The sequence below is a fragment of the Procambarus clarkii genome, chromosome 55 (genome assembly GCF_040958095.1).
Source record: "Procambarus clarkii isolate CNS0578487 chromosome 55, FALCON_Pclarkii_2.0, whole genome shotgun sequence".
NCBI classification, from domain to species: Eukaryota; Metazoa; Arthropoda; class Malacostraca; order Decapoda; family Cambaridae; genus Procambarus; species Procambarus clarkii.
The window spans coordinates 27,634,987-27,659,614 of record NC_091204.1 but is presented as its reverse complement, the minus strand read 5'-3'; the positions used below and the strand labels follow the sequence as shown (position 1 = coordinate 27,659,614).

At 46.6% G+C, this 24,628-nt stretch overlaps 1 protein-coding gene across 1 annotated transcript in view; it reads right to left on the bottom strand.

The window, feature by feature from the left end:
- The window catches only part of LOC123765805 (uncharacterized), a 76,757-nt gene that overhangs the window by 11,995 nt on the left and 40,134 nt on the right, over positions 1–24,628 (bottom strand). The window contains exons 3-4 of the mRNA XM_069305566.1: positions 19,516–20,202; positions 18,499–18,645 (exon numbers count right to left, since the gene is read on the bottom strand). Coding sequence (XP_069161667.1) covers positions 18,499–18,645; positions 19,516–20,202 — 834 coding nt within the window. The remainder of the gene's footprint in view (positions 1–18,498; positions 18,646–19,515; positions 20,203–24,628) is intronic.

The window sequence follows — 24,628 nt, the reverse complement described above, 5'->3', positions numbered from 1 at the left end:
CTGCCCCTTTCTACTGGCAGGGTGTTGGAGCTGGACCTGTAGCTCCAGCCCCCTTTCTACTGGCAAGGGGTTGATGCTTTACATGTAGTTCAAGCCCCCTGTACTGGCAGGGGGTTGGTGCTGGACCTGTAACTCCAGCCCCCCTCTACTGGCAGTGGGTTGGTGCTGGACCTGTAGCCCCAACCCCCCCTCTACTGGCAGGGGGTTGGTGCTGGACCTGTACCTACAGCCCCCCTCTACTGGCAGTGGGTTGGTGCTGGACCTGTAGCTCCTGCTCCCCCTCAACTGGCAGGGGGTTGGTGCTGGGCCTGTATCTACAGCCCCCCTCTACTGGCAGTGGGTTGGTGCTGGACCTGTAGCCCCAACCCCCCTCTACTGGCAGGGGGTTGGTGCTAGACTTGTAGCTCCAGCCCCCCCCCCCCTCTACTGGCAGGGGGTTGGTGCTGGACCTGTATCTCCAGCCTACCATTACTGTCAGGGGGTTAGTGCTGGACCTGTAGCTCTAGCCCCCTCTACTGGCAGGGTGTTGATTCTGGCCCTGTAGCTCAGGCCCCCCTCTACTGGCAGGGGGTTGGTGCTGGACATGTAGCTCCAGCACCCCTCTACTGGACGGGGGATGGGGTTGGTACTGGACCTGTAGCTCCTCCCCAATATACTGGCAGGGGGTTGGTGCTGAACCTGTAGCTCCAGCCCACCTGTACTGGCAAGGGGATGGTGCTGGACCTGTAGCTCTAGCCCCCTCTACTGGCACGGGTTTGGTGCTGGACCTGTAGCTCTAGCCTCCCCCCCCCCCCCCAACAGGCAGGGGGTTGGTGCTGGACCTGTATCTCCAGCCCCCATCTACTGGCAGGGGGTTGGTGCTGGACCTGTAGCTGCAGCCCACCTCTACTGGCAGGGGGTTGTTGCTACACCTGTAGCTCCAGCCCCTCTCTACAGGAAGGGGGGGGGGGACTGGTGCTGGACCTGTAGCTCCAGCCCCCCTCTACTGGAAGGGGGGAGGGGTTGGTGCTGGACCTGTAGCTCCAGCCCCCCTCTACTGGCAGTAGGGTTGGTGCAGGACCTGTAGCTCGAGCCTCCCTCTACTGGCAGGGGGTATGGTGCTTGACCTGTAGCTCCTGCCCCTCTCTACTGGCAGGGGGTTGGAGCTGGACCTGTAGCTCCAGCCCCCTTTCTACTGGGGGTTGGTGCTGGACTTGTAGCTCCAGCCCCCGACTACTGGCAGGGGGTTGGTGCTGGACCTGTAGCTCTAGTCCCCATCTACTGGCAGGGGGTTGGTGCTGGACTTGTAGCTCCAGCCTCCCTCTAATGTCAGGGCGGTTGGTGCTGGACCTGTAGCTCCAGCCCCCCTATACTGGCAGGGGGTTTGTTGTTGGACCTGTAGCTCCAGCCTGCCTATACTGGCAGGGGGCTGGTGCTGGACCTGTAGCTCCAGCCCCCCCTCTACTGGCAGGGGGTTGGTTTTGGACCTGTAGCTCCAGCCCCTCCTCTCTACTGGCAGGGGGACTGGTGCTGGACCTGTAGCTCCAGCCCCCCTCTACCGGCAGGGGTGTTGGTACTGGACCTGTAGCTCCAGCCCACCTCTGCTGGCAGAGGGTTGGTTCTGGACCTGTAGCTCCAGCCCCCCTCTATTGGCAGGGGGTTGGTGCTGGACCTGTAGCTCCAGCCCACCTCTACTGGCAGGGGGTTGGTGCTGGACCTGTAGCTCCAGCCGCACTCTACTGGCAGGGGGCTGGTGCTGAATCTGTAGCTACACCCCCTCTCTACTGGCAGGGGGTTGCTTCTGGACCCGTAGCTCCTGCCCCCCTCTACTAGCAGGGGGTTGGTCCTGGACCTGTAGCTCCAGCCCCCCTCCCTCTACTGGCAGGGGGTTAGTGCTGGACCTGTAGCTCCAGCCCCCCTCTACTGGCACGGGTTTGGTGCTGGACCTGTAGCTCTAGCCCCCCCCCCCCCAACAGGCAGGGGGTTGCTGCTGGACCTGTATCTCCAGCCCCCATCTACTGACAGGGGGTTGTTGCTACACCTGTAGCTCCAGCCCCTCTCTACTGGAAGGGGGGGGGGGGGTTGGTGCTGGACTTGTAGCTCCAGCCCCCCTCTACTGGCAGTAGGGTTGGTGCAGGACCTGTAGCTCGAGCCTCCCTCTACTGGCAGGGGGTATGGTGCTTGGCCTGTAGCTCCTGCCCCTCTCTACTGGCAGGGGGTTGGAGCTGGACCTGTAGCTCCAGCCCCCTTTCTACTGGGGGTTGGTGCTGGACTTGTAGCTCCAGCCCCCGACTACTTTCAGGGGGTTGGTGCTGGACCTGTAGCTCTAGCCCCCATCTACTGGCAGGGGGTTGGTGCTGGACTTGTAGCTCCAGCCTCCCTCTAATGTCAGGGCGGTTGGTGCTGGACCTGTAGCTTCAGCCCCCCTATACTGGCAGGGGGTTTGGTGTTGGACCTGTAGCTCCAGTACCCTCTACTGGCAGGGGGTTGGAGCTGGACCTGTAGCTCCAGCCCCCCTCTTCTGGCAAAGGGTTGGTGCTGGACCTGTAGCTCCAGCCCCTCTCTACTGACAGGGGGTTGGTGCTGGACCTGTAGCTTCAGCCCCCGACTACTGACAGGGGGTTGGTGTTGGACCTGTTGCTCCAGCCCCCCTCTACTGGCAAGGGGTTCGTTCTGGACCTGTAGCCCGAGCCACACTCTACTGGAAGGGGGTTGGTGCTGGACCTGTAGCTCCAGCCCCCCCTCTAATGGCAGGGGGGGTTGGTGCTGGACCTGTTGCTTCACCCCCTCTCTACTTGCAGGGGGTTGGCGCTGGACCTCTAGCTCCAGGACCCCCCCCCCTACTGGGAGGGGGTTGGTGCTGGACCTGTAGCTCCAGCCCCCCTCTAATGGCAGGGGGTTGGTGCTGGACCTGTAGCTCCACCCCCTCTCTACTTGCAGGGGGTTGGCGCTGGACCTGTAGCTCCAGTCCCCCTCTATACTGGCAGGGGGTTGGTGCTGAACCTGTAGCTCTAGCCCACCACTACTGGAAGGGGGTTGATGCTGGGCCTGTAGCTCCAGCCCCTCTCTACTGGCAGGGGGTTGGGGCTGGACCTGCAGTTCCAGACCTCCTCTACTGGCAGGGGGTTGGTCCTGGATCTGTTTCTGCAGACCCCCCCTCTACTGGCAGGGGGTTGGTGCTGGACCTGTAGCTCCAGCTCACCTCTACTGGAAGGGGGTTGATGCTAGACCTATAGCTCCAGCCCCCCTCTACTGGCAGAGGGTGGTGCTGGACCTGTAGCTCCAGAGCGCCCTCTACTGGCAGAGGGTTGGGGCTGGACCTGTAGCTCCAGCCCCCCCCCCACCCCCATCTCTACTGGCAGGAGGTTGGTGTTGGACCTGTAGCTCCAGCCACCCTCTACTGGCAACGGGTTCGTTCTGGACCTGTAGCTTCAGCCACCCTCTACTGGAAGGGGGTTGGTGCTGGACCTGTAGCTCCAGCCCCCCTCTACTGGCAGGGGGTTGGTGCTGGACCTGTAGCTCCAGCCCCCTTTCTACTGGGAGGGAGTTGGTGCTGGACCTGTAGCTCCAGCCCCCTCTCTACTGGGAGGGGGTTGGTGCTGGACCTGTAGCTCCACCCCCCTCTCTAATGGCAGGCTGTTGGTGCTGGACCTGTACGTCCAGCCCCCCCCCCCTCTCTCTAGTGGCAGTTGGTTGGAGTTCGACCTGTAGCTCAAGCCCACTCTACTGGCAGGGGGTTGGTACTGGACCTGTAGCTCCAGCCCCCCCTCTCTCTACTGGCAGGGGGTTGGAGCTGAGTAGTGTAAAAGGAGACACATGGGGAAAAAAATTTCAGAAACGGTTCGGCACTTCCATGCTGACTCAACCCCGTCGGGCGGATTCGACCAAAAACTTATTTTAGTTGGTTATGTTAGGGCACAGTCAGCGCGCACCTGGCTGGCTGGCGGGGTGGGGTGGTCCGTTCCCCCCAGGGGTCCCCAGGGCCCACCACCCAGGGTGTACCTGAGGAACTGGTGCCCTATCCTAACCTGTTTTTTCACTTTTTGTCTCGTGCTTTTAAGATGAGTCTAAGGCATCAAGAAGGGGCTCCCTACTTTTTAAAGGTACCGAGGATGAATGTTCAATAGATGAAAACCAAAAAATACACTGGTGAAAGGCATATAAACGTTTTTGGAGAATTTATTAGCATGAGCAAAACTGCCCACCCGGCCCAAAGCGATTTGGGCCGGGGGTGTAACCAGAGTACTACGGTATTGTAACACTGTAAAAGTGTTTGAGTTAGTTTATTTAAAATATATATAGAGTACATGAGTCACAGACAAGGATCTGAGAGGCGCCAGTTGTCTGCCTGAGATCTCACACCTCAAAGCGTTAATGACCTCAAGTGACCTGAGGTCAGATCATGAGAATTTCACCTTGCTTCCGCTAAGCTCTTAATTGTAGTCTGGTAGCCTTCAAACAAGCCGACGTTTAAGGAGTGGCTTGGTAGTGCCGGAGGCTATCTACTTGTGGGCGGAGTTAGCTACTAGGTTCCCCAATATAAACTCGGAGTGCTATCCAGCATAAAGAATTGACAGACAGAACAGCATCAAGAGAAGAGCAGACGAGAGCAGAGAAGACGTCCCTAGCAGGGAGGCTGTCGGCCGGCAGGGGGCGAGACAGTCTCTGTCCAGCTACAGACCCCCCCCCCCCTCTCTATTCAACTTAGACTCAGTCCTCGGTGAGTGAACATTAAGGTGACTTGGTCGTGTTTACATATGTTGTGTGATGATCAGGGGCAGTCAAGTTGTAGGGTTCTCGAATTCTTGGATGATGACTCACTTTGCATATTAAACTGGAACATTTTAATTTAATTGCTAAATTATGATACTTCATGTGAAATATAATTATGAATTTATTATTTAAATTGTGTTTAACTTTGTTCCCTAGAGATTTTGAGTTGAGGTGAGAAAGCCTCTGTAGTTACTGGTTTCATGGTTTAGAATGAGTACATGATAAAGATGGGACCATACTAATAATGATCTCTTGATAACATCTTTTGAGAATTTTGTGATACAGACAAGTTCCATTCCTTGTCTTGTATGTAATGATCATGAATGGATGGTGGCAGCATTTCGTCTTCTACTATCTACTCTTCTACTTCTACCTATCTACTCTTCAACTTCTACCTATCTACACCTCTCCCTCCACCCCTCTCTAAACTCTCACTTTCAACTAATGACCCTCCTCGCTCCTCCCACCTCCCTACCTCTCACCCCAAACCCTCACTAATTACTTCACTATTCATTTCTTTCCTCTCATTTTCTCTTATACGTTTGTGGCAGTGATTATGTATTCTAGAGTTCTCTCTAGAGTTTCGGGTAACTGATCAAGTGACGGCGCCTTGTAGTCGTAGCACCTAGGTAGTCAAATACCTAGGTTACAAGGTGTTGAACGAGAGAGGTTGTCTTAGGAACTCTGGAGGTGCTCTAGAATAGTTAGCTAACTGGGGACGGGATAACGGACTAGAGAGAGCTGTTTCCCCCGGCCTCGTTAGTTAACTGGGGGGTGGAATAATGGACAAGATAGAGCCATTTCCCCCACCCCCCGTTACAATGTTGGCAGCGGTGTTGAACAATGTTGTAGGTAGTTGGTGTTCTTTTAACATTGTTCAGTCCCACGTGTCTTTTTGCCGCTCAGGCGCTATCAGGGAGATCTTGACAGGTATTTAATATTCGCGATTTAGCGAGCTGTTTTCAGGTTAGCAGATAGTGATTTTCTGACGATGTGTTTTAGTGATTTTGTGAGTTTTGTGGTGTTCAGGGAATGTTCACCAGAACTTGCGTGTGTAGTGATTAATGTTAGTGATAAGATTTGGCGATTTGGGAACCTAGCGGTTGGTGGGTAGTGCAGGTCAGCTGAGTGTGACAGGTGACCTCGCATGTCCCAGGGGGACACCCAGCCACCGCTGGTCTCCAGGTCAGTGGGGAGTGGCAGGTGTAGTTCTTAAATAGATTTTAAGTAGTTTTTAGTGGTTCTGCTCAGATTATTGCGATCGACTGTTTTACTCCATTTGAACGCAATAACCCGAGGTGTACTGGTCTTGTACAGCATGCTAGGGGGAGCCTTAGTATGTCAGTAGACTTCACGTTGGGGACGCTCGATGTTAGATAGTCTGGTCACAGGGGTGGCAACAGTTTTGAGTTGTTTACCGGCGGAGAAGCTAGGGAAACACTCTGGGTCACGTAGGTGGCTGTAGGTTAAGGGTGGGAGTAACGGTTAATTATGTACTTAAGATTAGGAAAGGTATAGTTAAGTTTAGGCTAGTGTTTTGTCTATTAGTTTTGATTTTTTTTTGTGACAAGTTAAAAGTAGTGATGCCCTTATTCTCTCTTCTCTAACTTTACTCTGTTACTGTTTTATGTTCCACCAAGTCAATATCATTCAGAGTTAATTGGATTATTAAAAAAAAATTGAAGTGTAGTTGTTGCCAGGAGGAGAGCGTTATGATATAACTGTGTAACCCTATACAAACTACAGGGTCACACAACAGCATGGAACACGGGTATTGTCGCCTTTATGTTCAATTCACAGGTGGGAGCCAGAGGAGAGGCGCGACGCATATACAGAAGAGGGAGACGGCTGCTGTGTACCACACTCAGGGGCGTTTATCACCACCACCACGACTAGCCCACTACCTGGAGGTCATGGCTCCACCACCATCACCACCCCAGGGGACCCCAAGATGCAGCCCTCTCGGTCGGTCAACATTGGTCTACCCAGTGGACCCCAGGACGGACGGACCCCAGTGGACCCCAAGACTAACGGACCCCCAGTGGACCCCAGGTCGTTCTGCAGACGACCCCAGACGACCCAGTAAAGATGGAAGAGGAGCAACAACGACTCCAGTCTGTCCCACCAACATCGGTCTACCCAGGACGGACCCCAATGTACCCCAGGTCGCTTGTCAAAGACCCATGGGAGGAGGAAGAGAAGAAAGAAGAGAGAAGAAGGAAGAGAGAAGAAAGAAGAAAGAAGAAAGAAGAAGAAGAACATAAGACAAGCTGAGTGAGACACGATGCCTCGTGTCCCTTGCTGGTGTCAGCATCATTGCATGGAGCGTAATTGCAAGACAGGATCGTTTGCCTTAACTGGCCGCCCCTCCTGCAAGCATGTTGCTCTGTTGAGTGATTCATCCTGTGTCGTGCGGACTTGATGTGGCTGTCAGAAGTAGCTCTCTGAAGGAGGCGTGCTGGAGCAACTGGGAGGAAGAAGAGTAGGATGGGATTTCTACTGTTGGCAACTATATGAAGGTCTCGAAACTTGTAGTCCCTATAGCTGTGAAGAACCCCAATATACGTCTCTCATGGTGACTGACGTAGGGCCAATTACAGATCAGCTGGGACAACCGAATTCCACGGTCCTGTGCACAGTTCAAGTAGTAACGGCTTTCGGGTTGACCAAGGGTTGTTGTGCGTTAACGACGGAGAAGCGACGGAGGCAGTTGTGTTGAAGAAATGTGGTACAGGATTATCTACAAGACCAAGCAGTGACGTCGCCCAGCCAGAGACAATGGACGTCTGTCTACATATTTCATTTTTTAGAGTAGGATGATGTATATTTGTTTAGCTAGGATGTATTTTTTTTTTCGTTAATAAAGTTGTTGCACACAGCTAGCTTGCTTTAGCAGTGTTGCAAAAACTTTATTTCGGGGAGAAGGGGAGATGTAACACTGTAAAAGTGTTTGAGTTAGTTTATTTAAAATATATATAGAGTACATGAGTCACAGACAAGGATCTGAGAGGCGCCAGTTGTCTGCCTGAGATCTCACACCTCAAAGCGTTAATGACCTCAAGTGACCTGAGGTCAGATCATGAGAATTTCACCTTGCTTCCGCTAAGCTCTTAATTGTAGTCTGGTAGCCTTCAAACAAGCCGACGTTTAAGGAGTGGCTTGGTAGTGCCGGAGGCTATCTACTTGTGGGCGGAGTTAGCTACTAGGTTCCCCAATATAAACTCGGAGTGCTATCCAGCATAAAGAATTGACAGACAGAACAGCATCAAGAGAAGAGCAGACGAGAGCAGAGAAGACGTCCCTAGCAGGGAGGCTGTCGGCCGGCAGGGGGCGAGACAGTCTCTGTCCAGCTACAGACCCCCCCCCCCCTCTCTATTCAACTTAGACTCAGTCCTCGGTGAGTGAACATTAAGGTGACTTGGTCGTGTTTACATATGTTGTGTGATGATCAGGGGCAGTCAAGTTGTAGGGTTCTCGAATTCTTGGATGATGACTCACTTTGCATATTAAACTGGAACATTTTAATTTAATTGCTAAATTATGATACTTCATGTGAAATATAATTATGAATTTATTATTTAAATTGTGTTTAACTTTGTTCCCTAGAGATTTTGAGTTGAGGTGAGAAAGCCTCTGTAGTTACTGGTTTCATGGTTTAGAATGAGTACATGATAAAGATGGGACCATACTAATAATGATCTCTTGATAACATCTTTTGAGAATTTTGTGATACAGACAAGTTCCATTCCTTGTCTTGTATGTAATGATCATGAATGGATGGTGGCAGCATTTCGTCTTCTACTATCTACTCTTCTACTTCTACCTATCTACTCTTCAACTTCTACCTATCTACACCTCTCCCTCCACCCCTCTCTAAACTCTCACTTTCAACTAATGACCCTCCTCGCTCCTCCCACCTCCCTACCTCTCACCCCAAACCCTCACTAATTACTTCACTATTCATTTCTTTCCTCTCATTTTCTCTTATACGTTTGTGGCAGTGATTATGTATTCTAGAGTTCTCTCTAGAGTTTCGGGTAACTGATCAAGTGACGGCGCCTTGTAGTCGTAGCACCTAGGTAGTCAAATACCTAGGTTACAAGGTGTTGAACGAGAGAGGTTGTCTTAGGAACTCTGGAGGTGCTCTAGAATAGTTAGCTAACTGGGGACGGGATAACGGACTAGAGAGAGCTGTTTCCCCCGGCCTCGTTAGTTAACTGGGGGGTGGAATAATGGACAAGATAGAGCTAATTCCCCCACCCCCCGTTACAGTATCAATTTGGGGTTCCTACTTATGAATAGATCAGAGGGTGAATGTTCAATAGATTCAAACCAAGAAACACAGTTGAAAGCGAATATAGAAGTTTTTGGAGTACTTTAATGAGGCTATGACTGAATAGTACAGGGAGCCCTTGGCACCGCTCCATTTTCTGTAATGGTCAGAGGTGAGCGGTGAGAACGGGGCGCGATTTTTTGACCAATCAGGAGCCGAGTAGAAAAATTCTCTTTCTGTCCTGGGGTCATGGGCCAATCAGGTGAAATTTTCCTTATTTGTCGCGGGGGTGTCACGTGACATGACGTCTGCAATAGGGACCCCCTACCTATGATTACCCTAGTGGGGTCAAGCATAGAAGGGAGGTCAAGATTCCTTACAAAGACCAAGTTGGATATATAGGTGTAGTAAGCCTTATCTTGAATTTGCATGATACTGTGGGGTACATTGACATGAAGGGCGAGTCATAGAACAGGATCTGCATGTGAGATGGGTCATATTAGGGTTTTAAAGAAGTTAAGATAGCTTTAAAGAGTCCTGTGTGCTTGATAGTGGGTAAATGTTCAGTCAATAATTCTCGTGTTTTGAATCTGAATGAGGGGTCCTATTTTGCGTTCTAGTCGTAAAATGAGTTCCTTAGTATATTTGCTATGGAAAATGAGCTTTCAGTACTCTATATAACTTGAAATGAGGTCAAGAAAGACATGTTTATGTGCGAGAAGAGTCAGGTTGGAAACTGTTTATTCCAGTCATCCCCCCTTGGCTTTGCTCTGTTTTCTGTAGCCAAAGTAAAGATTCCATTTTCTGTGTCATTCAGTTGATTACTGGTGAAAAAGGCATGCTTGCATTTGTATGGTTCTAACCTGTTTATAGATATATTTGTCGGGCCTGAAATTAGATTTTAATATGAAAAATAGCATCAAATGTATGTCTATCTTTTGTAATAAACGTTACAAGTATTAACAATACCTGTGATATTTCATAGAATGCGAAAAGAAGGCTAAATAGTGGGGCCTCAGCCATATTGTGTTGGGTTTGACACTCCAAACATCAATTTGACCCTTGTAAATATACTATGAAGGAAAGTAGTTGAGTGGTTTAAGCAATTTAATATATATTAGGAATCTGTTCATATTCCGTATTAAATTGCATTTTTTAACATCATAGTAGTTCTTAGCTATCATGGTGGGGTCCCCAATAACTTCATGTAACGCTTCGACTGGCACTATCTGTTGCTATGAAATGCTTTTTGATATCATGTGTAAAAATTTAAAAGTCGACTCCATCAGTTGCCTTTTATGTCAGTGGTGGTATATCAAGCACAAAGGTTTTCAGAAAATGTTACACCTCCACCTTTCAAAAAGTGAAAAGATGAATTCATTTTGGCATTACTGTCATTACTTTGGAAGTTTTTAATGATAGCACATGTTTAAACAAACTCGCTCGCAAAAACACTCATTTTTTTTTTTGGTTCAACTTACACAAATAAACCCAGGGATTTCACATTCACGCAAAATACTTAGTCCCCTCTAAACTTAAAACAGTTGCACAATCTCACTTAAACACATTGCTAAACTCTTATACACAAACAAAAACTCAATTTTTAACTTACACAAATAAACACGGGCATTGCACATTCACACAAAAAAAATGCTTAGTCCCCCCTAGACTTGAACACTCACAATCTTACAATGCTTTAATTGCCAAAGCCTTCCAAACCTGCACTGGGTCGTTAGTCATACATAGAATCAGCAAGAGCCCACCCCAGTCGCTCACGCGGGCAATAGACATGTTTTTCGCCCAACTGTATTTATTTAAAATAATACGTCAGATAGAAATAGTTTCGCATTGCTATTATATTTACCTTATAAAGCCTCTCTATAAAAATGATATGCCACTGCGTATTATGATTGTTTTATAATAAATATTGCATAAATACTTACGCAATTTCATAAACAAAAAATTATTTTAATGAGCCATGTTTGGAAGGCATAGTTATAATAATAAATACAAACTTTTAAACTAACTGAAAATATATATCTAAGTGGAAGATTTATTCTTCAGGATATATGTTATTGTTAAAGAGTTTCATTCTGTATAAAAAAGTTGTCAATATTTTCAAAAAACTCTGGCCACAAATTTTTTTTTAAAGGTTTTCCATGGAAGTAAATCTTGCTTCCTCTCTTTCTCTCACATGTTTCCTCATTTGGACTGGATGTAGAGTAACCTTCGTGCAAGTCCTGACTTAGTTCGTGCAAGTCCTGACTTAGTTCCCCAACGTCCATACTATTGGACATTGCAAAAATTTCACAAAATGATGTGGTATTTTAGTTGTCCCCTCTAATTATAGAGATTTTAATCTCTAAACATTTGAGTGCCAAGAACAACTCTCATGCAGGCCTGCGTTCAGTTCCCGATGTTCAAGCTTTTGCTATAGTAAATGTCTCTAAAATGAGGCTGTATCTCGCCCTGACCAACTGTTTTTGGCTCAATTGTAACCCATCCTGCCGCAGTCTGATGGATAGAAGGGCAGTGAGCCTGATAAAAATAAAAAATAAAAAAACATATAAATTGTTAGACTAGCTCTTTACATATGCTAGTTGTTTAATTTATTAGCTGCTACTAATGCAATGATGATGCAAGAGGAGCCAGTACACATCTATGGATCAACCAATAAAAGCAGCAGACTTCTAGATGTTACTACTGCTCAGCTTAGCCCCCCACTGGATGGGCGGCAGTGCGCAGGAAAAACAGATAAATTATGACACTAGCTCGCCACATATCCCAGTCTTGGTTTTAATTTAGAAAACTGCACTTGCGGTCTTTCTCGTGCCCCATTGTTGATGTGTGACAATGACCATTGGATTTAAAAAAAAAAACTAGCTCATTAAGATTGCAAAAACTTGCTTTAGCTAAATGAATTGTGTAGGTTCTGACTCTGAGGCCCATTATGCATTGTTGCAGCCCTTTCTGCTACTGCCTGCAAGATGGGATTGATTGATTGATGAAGATTAAGCCACCCAAAAGGTGGCACGGGCATGAATAGCCCGTACGTGGTGGCCCTTTTGAGCCATTACCAGTATCAATAGCTGATACTGGAGATCTGTGGAGGTGCGACTGCACCTTGCGTGACGGGAGATGTCTCCCCCCCCCCCCCATGGCAAGATGAGAATAGGGGGGCTGCATTAATAAAATGAATTAAAACTAACATTCAATTATATATTCTCAAACTTATGCAAAAAAAAAAAACTTTACAATCACATTTGCAAACTTGCACAAATTAATTTTGGCAATTTCATTTACCCGTTATTTGTTTCTTTTTCTTGCTTGAGCCAAAAAAATGAATTGTTGGGTTCATTACCAGAGTCCATTTCCCACCGTGGTAACCCTTCCCACTACCCGCCCCACAAGATGGGATTCATAATAAATGAACTAAACTAGCATTCAATTGTATTCTCAACAAACTTATGCAAACCCCATACAATTACATTAGCAAGCTAACACAAATTCACTGAGCAAGTTTAACTATTCGCATACTTTGCGTCATTATATAATGGAATACGAAAAAGAAATTTGCAGAATTCAGAGATAACACCATCAATGGAGTCCAAGAAATACGCATGTACTTCATTCATGATGATGCGCTGCCAGGAATCTTAGCAAAGTAACCAAAATATTTGCTTACTGTATGTATGTGAAGGATGCACATGACTCTCCGGTTAGGCGGTTGTGGAGTGAGACCAGCAACTGCAGACTTCCCATAGTCGTAGCTATGGACCTGTAGCTCCAGTCCCCCTCTACTGGCAGGGGGTTGGTTCTGGACCAGTAGCTCCAGCCCCCCTCTACTGGAAAGGGGTTTGATGCTGGACCTGTAGCTCCAGTCCTCCTCTACTGGCAGGGGGGGTTGGTGCTGGACCTGTAGCTCAAGCCCCCCCCCTCTACCGGCAGGGGGTTGGTGCTGGACCTGTAGCTCTAGCCCACCTCTACTGGCAGGGGGTTTGATGCTGGACCTGTAGCTCCAGTCCCCCTCTACTAGCAGGGGGGGTTGGTGCTGGACCTGTAGCTCAAGCCCCCCCCCTCTACCGGCAGGGGGGTTGGTGCTGGACCTGTAGCTCCAGCCCTCCCCCCACTCTACTGGCAGGGGGTTGGTGCTGGACCTGTAGCTCCAGCCCCACTCTATTGGCAGGGGGCTGGTGCTGGACCTGTAGCTCCAGCCCCACTTTACTGGCAGGGGGTTGGTGCTGGACCTGTAGCTGCAGCCCCCCTCTACTGGCAAGGGGTTGGTGCTGGACCTGTAGCTCCAGCCCCCCTCTACTGGCAGGGGGGATGGTGCTGGACCTGTAGCTCCAGCCCCCCTCTACTGGCAAGGGGTTGGTGCTGGACCTGTAGCTCCAGTCCCCCTCTACTGGCAGGGGGTTGGTGTTGGACCTGTAGCTCCAGCCCCTCTCTACTGGCAGGGGGTTGGTGCTGGACCTGTAGCTACAGCCTCCCTCTACTGGCAGAGGGTTGTGCTGGACCTGTAGCTCCAGCCCCCTCTACTGGCAGGGGGAGTTGGTGCTGGACCTGTAGCTCCCACCCCCCCTGTACTTTTTTTTATTATTATTATTTTCTACCACAGACGTGGCCACACATTTACAATGCTAACCAGCATGTATACATTTTCTTCTGTCCTCCATGGACAGGGTTAGAGAAGTGTTAAACATACAGTTAAAGGGTTTATTGAACACTCAACCACAGAAGGTGATTCGGTGCTTTTAAAATGCTAAGCTAACCTACATACGTAAATACACAGATTTACGTATGTCCTACATAAAGTGTTAGATGTGTCTTTTACATAGTGTCATTAATGTGCATTCACAAAGGTGAAATGTAATTCTGATCAGCTTCCATATATACTTTATACCCATACATATACATATACACACACACACATATACATACATATATACACACACACATGCATTCACATACATTTGTCTCATTTATTCTGACAGGGTGAGGTAGCTGATAAAGAAACTAGTGTGCAATTAAGCACTTAATCACTGAAAGTGATGAAGGTGCTTTTACAAGCTCAGGTTATATAGTTACATCATATATATACATTGTATGATTGATATATTACATGGTCAATCTTGGATACAAGTCCAATATATCATCAAGTGTTCCAGTACTCGTATAGTAACTACAGAGTTCAGCATACCTTAGCCCAGGAGGGCGAAAGTCAGTCAGTATGGGACATTCTACAATAAAATGTTCAAGAGAGTGCATGTTTTCTCTTTCACAAAGTTGACACATTGTGTACTCGACATTTGGGTTTTGAGAAAGCTGCCAGATACGTCTATATCCCAGGCGTATTCTGGCCACTATAACATCACATTGCCGGGTTCTTGTTCTATTAGTCCCATATGTGAATGTCTCCTCACGATATCTATCATAATATTTAATGCTACAACTTTCAGGTCTTTGAGAATTTGTTAGGTCGGTGAGATTTTCATTAGATATTTGTTTAAGTATTCTCTTTGTCACTGCTAATGAAACACCCATATCAATTTCTACCACTGGTTTTCTGCAGGCTGACTTAGCAAGCATATCAACAGTGTCATGCCTTGAGATGCCAACATGTGATGGTATCCATAGGAATTTAATCTCAAATCTGTTTTCTTTGGCAGCTAAAACATTCATTCGAATATCACTGACTATTTTCTGGGTGTCACTACTATGTGCGTTCAATGCCAGGAGTGCACTCTGCGAGTCACAGTATATAAGTCCACTGCCTTTGTCTTTTAAAAATTCAGTGGCAAGGTATATGCCTGCAAGTTCGGTTTGAGTTGTACTTGCCCAGTCATTGACGCGCTTCATTGCTGTATGTACGAGAGAAGATTGTTCAAATATGTTACATGCACATCCGGTACATCGTCCACCTTCTTCTACAGAGCCGTCGGTATAGCACTGATAAACATCGTTACCCATACTCTGAGTACTTTCAGTGATGCTTTTCAGTGTTAACTGTTTTAATAATGTAGTGTGCACACTTTCTTTCTTGGGCGCATTTACAAAATCAACTGATAGATCCCAGTTATCCCATGGAGTAATTGGCTGATTAATCATTAGTCGAGTTGGGTACATATTTAATATTTTGATGGAGTTGGCTACCTTGTAGAACCAATATACATAATCAGATTTCGTTCTTCTTCTATAGACCTCAGGTGAGTGCAGCATATTAGAAAGTTTAGCTTGAAACTTCATGTGTTGTCTAGATCTACTCAATGCCTTCATGCCGAAAACTGTGCTAATAGACAAAATTCTCTCACTTATGGTAGGTAATTTTAACTCTGCTCTCATGTTAACTATTCTCGTGGACTTTGGAGCCCCAAGGATGAGACGCATAGCTTCATTTTGCAAGGTTTCAAGAGATTTCAGCTCTTTGTCAGTATACAGTGTGAGATGTAGAGCATTGTAGTCAATCACAGAGCGTATAAATGATACATAAAACATTCTAGCAAGTCTCACGTTAAGTCCATGATTGACACCAACAAGGACCCGCAAGGGCTTTAATCTCTCCCAAAGTCTCCTCTTGAGAGAAGAAAGGTACCCAGGGTCGTTAATGGGGACACCAAGGTAAGACTCGCAGTTCTGGGGACACCAAGTAAGACTCGCAGTTCTCAAGTGCTCGCCCATCTATATGATAATTAGCTGGTGGAATACCACATGGAATGAGGGCACGAGTTTTCTGTACAGAGATAAGGAGGCCACATTCCTCAGCTCTAGTAGCAAAAGCGTCGAGCAGAACTTGCATGCTAGGCTCGGTGGCAGCCTGTAAACATATATCATCAGCATAACAAATGACAATGTCTTCATTATTAGTTGGAAGATCTTTAATAAGTTTATGCATCAGAACGTTGAACAACAAGGGACTGAGGACCCCTCCTTGTGGAGTTCCCAGTTCAAAGTGTTTGCTCTCTGTGCTTTTAACACCATTAAACCAAACATATGCTGTTCGATTAGACAAATACCCTTTATCCATTTCAGTAATTTTCCTTGTATTCCCAGCTCGGCAAGCTGTTCCAGTATGATTTCTCTGTTTGCTGTATCAAAAGCTGCTGCTAGGTCGATGAAGACTGTTTGAGGGGAAGCTTCAATATGTGCGAAGTACTCAGCAAAACAGTGTGGTGTACTGAGCCCAGGCATAAATCCAAACAGTTGAGGTGACAGGTGCCCCTGTATACGATACATGAGTCGGTTAAGAACAATACGTTCAAGCACTTTACAAACACACGATGTTAGAGATATGGGTCTATAATTATCTGAGTGTGGTTTGGGGATGGGAACAATGACACTCTTTGTCCAAGCATCAGGTAATACTCCTTCACGTAAACTCATTCTGTACAACACTAATAGTGGATTACCTGGTACGTGTGAGACTAATCTCAGTACACTGTAAGTAATACCATCCTCTCCCGGAGCAGTTGATTTTCCCATCTTTAGTGCATGATTTAATTCCCATTCAGTTTCATCATTAAGGTCCGACACGTCGATAGCTGTACAGGCAAAATTGATGGTTCGTTGTCTGTTGGGGCGTGTGTCATTAAGTTTGTGCTGTATGTTAATTGGGAGTGAGTCGTAGCTCAAAGTTATTGCCCATTGATCAAGGAGGATGTTTGCTTGTTCTAGTGGGCTGTGGTGCAGCGGTTTGGTTGGGCTGCTTCTAGAGATTTATCGTATCTTTTCCCAAACTTCAACAAGTGTTATTTGCTCATTTATACTTTGTAGGAACTCTTCCCAATGTTTATTACGTAAAACGTTGCTCATGTCTCTCACCTCTCTACTTGCAACTAGAAATGCATGCAAGTCACCTTGTGCTTTGGTTCGTTTGTACGTATCTCCAATTTGCTTTACTCATTCATGTTCTTTAACAAATACGGGGACAAGGACCCACTTGGGTGGTGGTAGGTGCCCCCCCCTGTACTGGCAGGGGGTTGGTGCTAGACCTGTAGCTCCAGCCATCCTCTACTGGCAGGGGGTTGGTGCTAGACCTGTACCTCCTGCCCCCCTCTACTGGCAGGGGGTTGGTGCTGGACCTGTAGCTCCTGCCCCCCTCTACTGGCAGGGGGTTGATGCTGGACCTGTAGCTCCACCTCCCCTCTACTGGCAGGGGGTTGGTGCTGGACCTGTAGCTCCTGCCCCCCTCTACTGGCAGGGGGTTGATGCTGGACCTGTAGCTCCACCTCCCCTCTTCTGGCAGGGGGTTGGTGCTGGACCTGTAGCTCCTGCCCCCCTCTACTGGCAGGGGGTTGATGCTGGACCTGTAGCTCCACCTCCCCTCTACTGGCAGGGGGTTGGTGCTGGACCTGTAGCTCCTGCCCCCCTCTACTGGCAGGGGGTTGGTGCTGGACCTGTAGCTCCTGCCCCCCTCTACTGGCAGGGGGTTGTGCTGTACCTGTAGCTCCACCTCCCCTCTACTGGTAGGGGGTTGGTGCTGGACCTGTATCTCCAGCCACCCTCTACTGGCAGAGGGGTGGTGCTAGACCTGTAGCTCATGCCCCCCTCTGTTGGCAGGGGGTTGGTGCTGGACCTGTAGCTCCACCTTCCCTCTACTGGCAAGGGTTGGTGCTGGACCTGTAGCTCCAGCCCCCCTCTACTGGCAGGGGGTTGGTGCTGGACCAGAAGCTCCTGCCCCCTCTACTGACAGGGGGTTGGTGCTGGACCTGTAGTTCCAGCCCCCCTCTACTGGCAGGGGGTTGGTGCTGGGCCAGTAGCTCCAGCGCCCCTCTACTGGTAGGGGGTTGGTGCTGGACCTGTAGTTCTAGCCCCCCTCTACTGGCAGGGGGTTGGTGCTGGACCAGTAGCTCCTGCCCCCTCTACTGACAGGGGGTTGGTGCTGGACCTGTAGCTCTAGCCCCCCTCTACTGGCAGGGGGTTGGTGCTGGACCTGTAGCTCTAGCCCCCCTCTACTGGCAGGGGGTTGGTGCTGGACCAGTAGCTCCTGCCCCCTCTACTGACAGGGGGTTGGTGCTGGACCTGTAGTTCCAGACCCCCTCTACTGGCAAGGGGTTGGTGCTGGACCAGTAGCTCCAGCCCCCCTCTACTGGCAGGGGGTTGGTGCTGGACCTGTAGCTCCAGCCCCCCTCTACTGGCAGGGGATTGGTGCTGGACCTGTAGCTCCAGGCCCCCCTCTACTGGCTGACTCTCTGCGCCTTTGTGAGGGAGTCAGGATCCCGGGTTCAACAGAGGATCACAGGTTTAATCACCATGCAGGACAGAAATGATTCACATGTTTCCTTTCACCTGTTGCCTCTGTTCACCAACTAGTAAATATTTATCCAGGAGTTAGGCAACTATTGTGGATTGTATGTTAAGGAAAGTCAGTAGTTGACCTTCGGGAACCTCGATAAACCTAAGAACAGGCTTCCTCTCCTCAAAAACGCAACTCAATATCATGTGATATGACCTATGAGGGGAAATCAGAAACTTACTGTTAATTGCTTCTGGGGGATCTGTCCAGTGATTTCCTGAACTTTATTCATGATGCTGGAGGCTGAGTCTCCCAGGTGTACGGTGTCAGCTGTGGCACCTGTCTCTGTGGTCATCATCTCCAGGGCCTCCCTGATGGTCTCCTGCACCTGTCATTACCAACACAAACATTAATGGTGGAGGCTGAGTCTCCCAGGTGTACGGGGTCAGTTGTGGCACCTGTCTCTGTGGTCGTCATCTCCAGGGCCTCCCTGATGGTCTCCTGCACCTGTCATTACCAACACAAACATTAATGGTGGAGGCTGAGTCTTCCAGGTGTACGGGGTCAGCTGTGGCACCTGTCTCTGTGGTCATCATCTCCAGGGCCTCCCTGATGGTCTCCTGCACCTGTCATTACCAACACAAACATTCATGGTGGAACCTGGACTATAATGAAGCATCAGGCTCTGAGTAAAGTAACTGGACTATAATGAAGCATCTGGCTCTGAGTAAAGTAACTGGACTATAATGAAGCATCAGGCTCTGAGTAAAGTAACTGGACTATAATGAAGCATCAGGCTCTGAGTAAAGTAACTGGACTATAATGAAGCATCAGGCTCTGAGTAAAGTAACTGGACTATAATGAAGCATCAGGCTCTGAGTAAAGTAACTGGACTATAATGAAGCATCAGGCTCTGAGTAAAGTAACTGGACTATAATGAAGCATCCGGCTCTGAGTAAAGTAACTGGACTATAATGAAGTATCAGGCACTGAGTAAAGTAACTGGACTATAATGAAGCATCAGACTGAGTAAAGTAATTTGACAATATAAGTAATGTTTCTCTACACTGACCATAGTGTAGAGAAACACCAAGATTACAATTGACTTTATTAATAAAAATGTTTCAGGTGTTAGAGCAAAAAGTTTCCTATATATAAAGTCTACTCTCATCATGATGTGTCTCCATGTCAAAAGTGTTTATATAGGGGCAATACTACACTCAGTTGGGTGAGAACAATGTGACCTTCAGCAGCGTACCTTCACTGAGGTGTGGACAGTCTTGACATCTGGGAAGAGTTCCTGGCACTTCTGGAGCCAATCTTCTACCTTCATCTTGTACCCATCAGCTGTGTCTATGGTTGTGTCAACCTCCTGCGGGGTGTTGACTGTGTTGAGGCTCCCCACCATGACCTGCAGCTGAGTCTTCCCTTCCTCTCCTTGTGTTGTCATATCCATCACACTCGTATCCTCCAGTTCCAAGAGCTTCATTGCTGACTTGTTCTGCTCTACCAGAGCATAGAGTCTGTCCTGGAGCTGGAGGTGGTGAGTCTTCCAGTCCCCCAGCTGCCCCCGGTACTCCCCCAGCTGAGACAGTACCTCTTCACAGCTAGTAATGAGGCTGCTGATGATGCTCTTCTGCTCCTGCACCAGGGAACGTAACTTCTTACTGATGCCTCTTGCAGGAGCTTTAATGGGTTTTCCTGGTAAAACCTCGATACCTTTTAGTTTTCTGATAAGGGCCTCCATACCATAATTAATTGAGAACTGAGTAGCAGCTGTGGCAGCATGCTGGGCATGGCACCTGGGGCAGGTCAGCTGCCCATTCTTGATAGCATTGTCAATACACTGGGAGCAGAATGTGTGTCCGCAAGGCAGTGTGCGAGGCCGTAGCAGATTGTCTTCATAATTGTTAAAACACAGTGAACATTCCTCTGGGTTGTTATCCTGTGGAAAAAAATATTTGGTTAAGCTAGAAGAATTTAGAACAAAAAGCAATATTACAGTATTGTACTGTATTTACCGATACAAATTACATAATATTTACATAATTTCTTTGTACAGAGGAGCCTCGGTATTTGCACTGCTCATAATTCACACTTTTCGGTACTCAGACGCTGTGTTCATGTTCGGTATTCGTCTGTTTGCTCGGCATTCAGATGTAAACACGGGTCCCTGATGCATCAGTTTCACCCAACCCGTTCTCGCAAATATAATAAGTCAATATTGACTTATTAAATATGTGCATAGGTGACATACTTAACATAATAGATACCCTTAAAAAGATTCATAGAAAACACCGACCTTACCTAACCTACTTAGTATGTTAAGATAAGCATATTATTGTTTCGTAATTACAATTATTACCTAACCTATAATAGGTATAGGTTAAGTAATAATTGTAATTACGAAGCAATAAGATGCTTATCTTAAGATACTAACAAGGTTAGGTAAGGTCGGTGTTTTCTATGAATCTTTTTAAGGGTATCTATTATGTTTAGTATATCACCTATGCACGTAGTTAATAAGTCAATATTGACTTTACGAATTTGCGAGAACGGGTTGGTTTCACCATAGCTGTTGTTCAGTGCACAACCCACTACACTTTTCTCTTGGATATTTTTTATATTCTTATTGTAAATAAGTCACCATGTCATCTATGAAAGTTTGTGATATGAGCTAATCAAAGAGAAAAATGATTAGAATCACGATACAGATGAAGAAAGAACTCACAGCTAAATATGAGAGTGGTACCTGAGTGTCAGCTCTTGTTACAGAGTTTGTTATGCCTAACTCTAGTTCTCTATTAAAAGAAATGTGTGCAAAATGAGGGAAAGTGCAAACCTTTTCTTGAAATTATCACCTTGACAAACTGTGTTACAAATCTGTTGAATGACAATGCTATGTCTCACTTTAAAAACAATTTAATGAACAGGCAAAAACAATCATCCTTGGACAAGTTTCTTGTAAGGAAAGCATTCAGTGAGTGTAATGAGGGAAGCAGAAAAGAGAAAGAACATCAGAAGCACAACTTCCAGAAGTTTTAATGTTAGGGAACTCCCCTGCCAAAGAACATCTCTCTTCCTCTGCCTCACTAGTTTCCACATATGCCATCAACTCTCCGAAGTACAGGTAAAGTGTAGTGTGTTAGCATTTATTCCATTTAATTATTGTATAACTATACAGTATTTATTTTTGTGGTTTGAAACTGATTAATCCAATATACATTATTCCTTACTAGCTGTACTTGGCCACACGTTGCTGTGGCTCAGCAACGCATGTGCGTTGTTGAGCCACAGCAACCTTCCCCTGTCTCCCAGTCCTCCCCACCATTCCCCAGTCCCCTCAACCTCCCAACCATTCCTCACTCCCCTGTCCCCTCGTCCTCCTAATTATCTCTCACTCCCCTATCAACTCATCCGCCCGACAATTCCCCGTTCCCTCATCCTCTTCACCATCACCCACTTCCCCTGTCCCCTTGTCCTCCCCACCATTCTCCATTCCCCGGTCCCCTCGTTACCATCCCCAACTCCCCCATCCCCTCATCCTTCCCATCATTACCCCCTCCCTTGTCCCCCTTCACCATCCCCCCCCCCACTCCCGTCCCCTCGTCCTCCCCACCATTCTCCACTCCCTCGTCCGATGCATTTCCAAATGATCTGATGTTCCCATCACTGATATATAAGAATAACAGTTAAAAAAAATGAAAAAAAAAAAAAAAAAAAAAACAATCTATACTCACAAAATTTACGGTATGATAAAAACACAGCTCAATTCCAATGCCATGTCACACAAAATAATTACTGTAGACACTCGATCATCCGGGATTCGAATATCCGGAAAACGCCCTTATACGGTCAAAATCGTGACCGAATAAAGTTATCTCAATATCCGGCCAAAATGTCCATAGGAGCCGGAAAATCAGGTGTTTGTCCGGATAAAAATCTGGGCCGGTTAACTTGCTGTCGATGTTGCAATATCCGGACAGTCAGCCGGACAAAGAGTGAACTGTCAGGAAATGAAAACCAGGCCGCGGGCCGTACCGTATTAATCCCATACGGCTGTGGCTCGAGGCGCATGGTGTAGGCGGGGTGGGGTGGGTGGTTGGTATCAGGAGAGAGGGGAGCGTTGGGAGGGACCACCTGGGGGGATAAGGGGAATGTGGTGTGGCCTATACACTACGGTACAGTAATTACCATTAATTTTAGAACAATTCATCATAGCCAAAAACAAAAGAAATACTAGAATACTAAATATTTTTTCCAGTGTTCTGACATACAATTTTCGTGTTACGTCTTCCATTTTGGTATCAAATTGTGCGCAATCTAAAGACGCATATTTTAAAACTAGTCCCATAATAATAAAACAATAAATAAACTTTAACAAATATTTTAACTTTTGGACACTTTTTGACGCTTATCACCACAAAATTATTTATATCTTTCCAGTGTTCTGACAACAATTTTCATGTGACGTCTTTCATTTTGGCATCAAATTGTGTGCAATCTAAAGGCGCTCATTTTGAAACCACACCCAGATTGATCAGTTAAAATTGTAATTTTTAACAAATATTTTAATGGATGATTTTAGACACATCATCCGAGACGGCCCAGGAGAAAAACTGATGTCACTGGAAAGCGACATCGGAGTGCGAAAGTGATAATTATTAATACACTCACCAACACAGGTTAGTGACAACTGTTATGAGCCACCAGTCCCTCATAATACCCACCCCACCCAGTATGAGAGTTATAGTATTCCATACTTATACCATGTTTGGACTGGCTTATAACCCATTAATATGCAATACAGCATGTGTAGTTAGGTAGGTAGTACTGAATTTATAAGTGTTTCAGGCTCTCCAGACAACAGTATTAACAAAAACTTCATGATTTGCTCATCATCAGCTCTACTGAACTGCCTGAAGAACAAGAAGGTCAAAACTGTTCAAGTGTAGCCCATCAACTGATTACATCAGAGATAAACTTTAATGATACTATTAAATCTATCAGAATAGATAAAAACAATCACCACAGCACCAGGCAGATGCTCACTAAACTAGCTTATCCCAATGATAAGTAAGACCTCATTCAATCAGCTACAAATATAAAACCAATCTTTATATTAATGAGTGCCTTACCAAGCAGCGTTGATCCTCCTCTACAGACAGCATCATATTATATTAATGAGTGCCTTACCAAGCAGTGTTGATCCTCCTCTACAGACAGCATCATATTCACAAACAAAACCCAAATCTTATCAAGCAGTGCTACACCAGGAATGGAACGATCATTGCTAAGAAAGAACAGCAAAAGACATGAAATCAAAAGTATCCAACAATTACTGGCTTTCTTTGTTGATTGTGACATAACTGGAAGTCAGCGAACTTCCAATGTCATTGCTGAGAGTAACACATGAGTGATCAGGCCTTACCTAGCCTAACCATATTTAAATTTTGGCTTTTTTATATTTGTATATTAATTACTAAATGCTTCTTTTTTATATAAATGGCTTTAAATACATATAATTTACCCTCTTATAACTATTACTACAAAGACTTCAATTTTATAAAATGTAATAATTTTTTGAATGCTTAATTTGTCTAGTTATCATATTCTTAGCTTAAAATATTTGCAACTTACCCATTTATCTGTTGATACTAACACTTCAATTTCCCAAAATGTTATAAACCTTGAACTCTTAATTTGTCAAATTATCTGAATCTTTAATTCATTACTTTGTGAATTAAAAATTAATAATTTAATTTCTCACTTATATATCTGCCCATTAATATTAGCTACTAGTCTTGTTTGTTGTCTAATATTCCAGTATTGTTAACCTTTCAATTGCGCATTGCATCATATGATGCTTTGCCCGACTTGCAGTAAATTGCGCATCGCATCATATGATGCGCGGGCGTACCGAGCACGATTTGAAAGGCCCGCGGGGTAGAGGGGGTCCCCATACGCTGCCCAGTGGCTATAGTAAACAGCCGCCATTTTGAAAAAAAATCCAGCTCACGCTACTATCGCTTGGGAGGCCTCAGTTACCCGGCAGCCACCATGTCGAGCGCACGGCCGAACGCTTTTCGGGCACGCCCCACGCAATCACTCACCCAAGAGCAAATAACCAGTAAATTATTTTCCGATGGTGAGGAAAGTGACTTTGATGACTCTGATATTGATAAAGACTACACCCAATTGACCGATGTTGATAGCACGGACAGTGAATATGAGATACAGCCGCCTCCTATGGCGAGGCCTCTACCCTCACCCATGCCGCCTCGGCCAGCGTCGACCCCAATATTCCCTCGGCCACACAGTTCCTGAGATTATTTAGAGTCTGAGGATACTTTCGGTGACGAGTCAGAGGA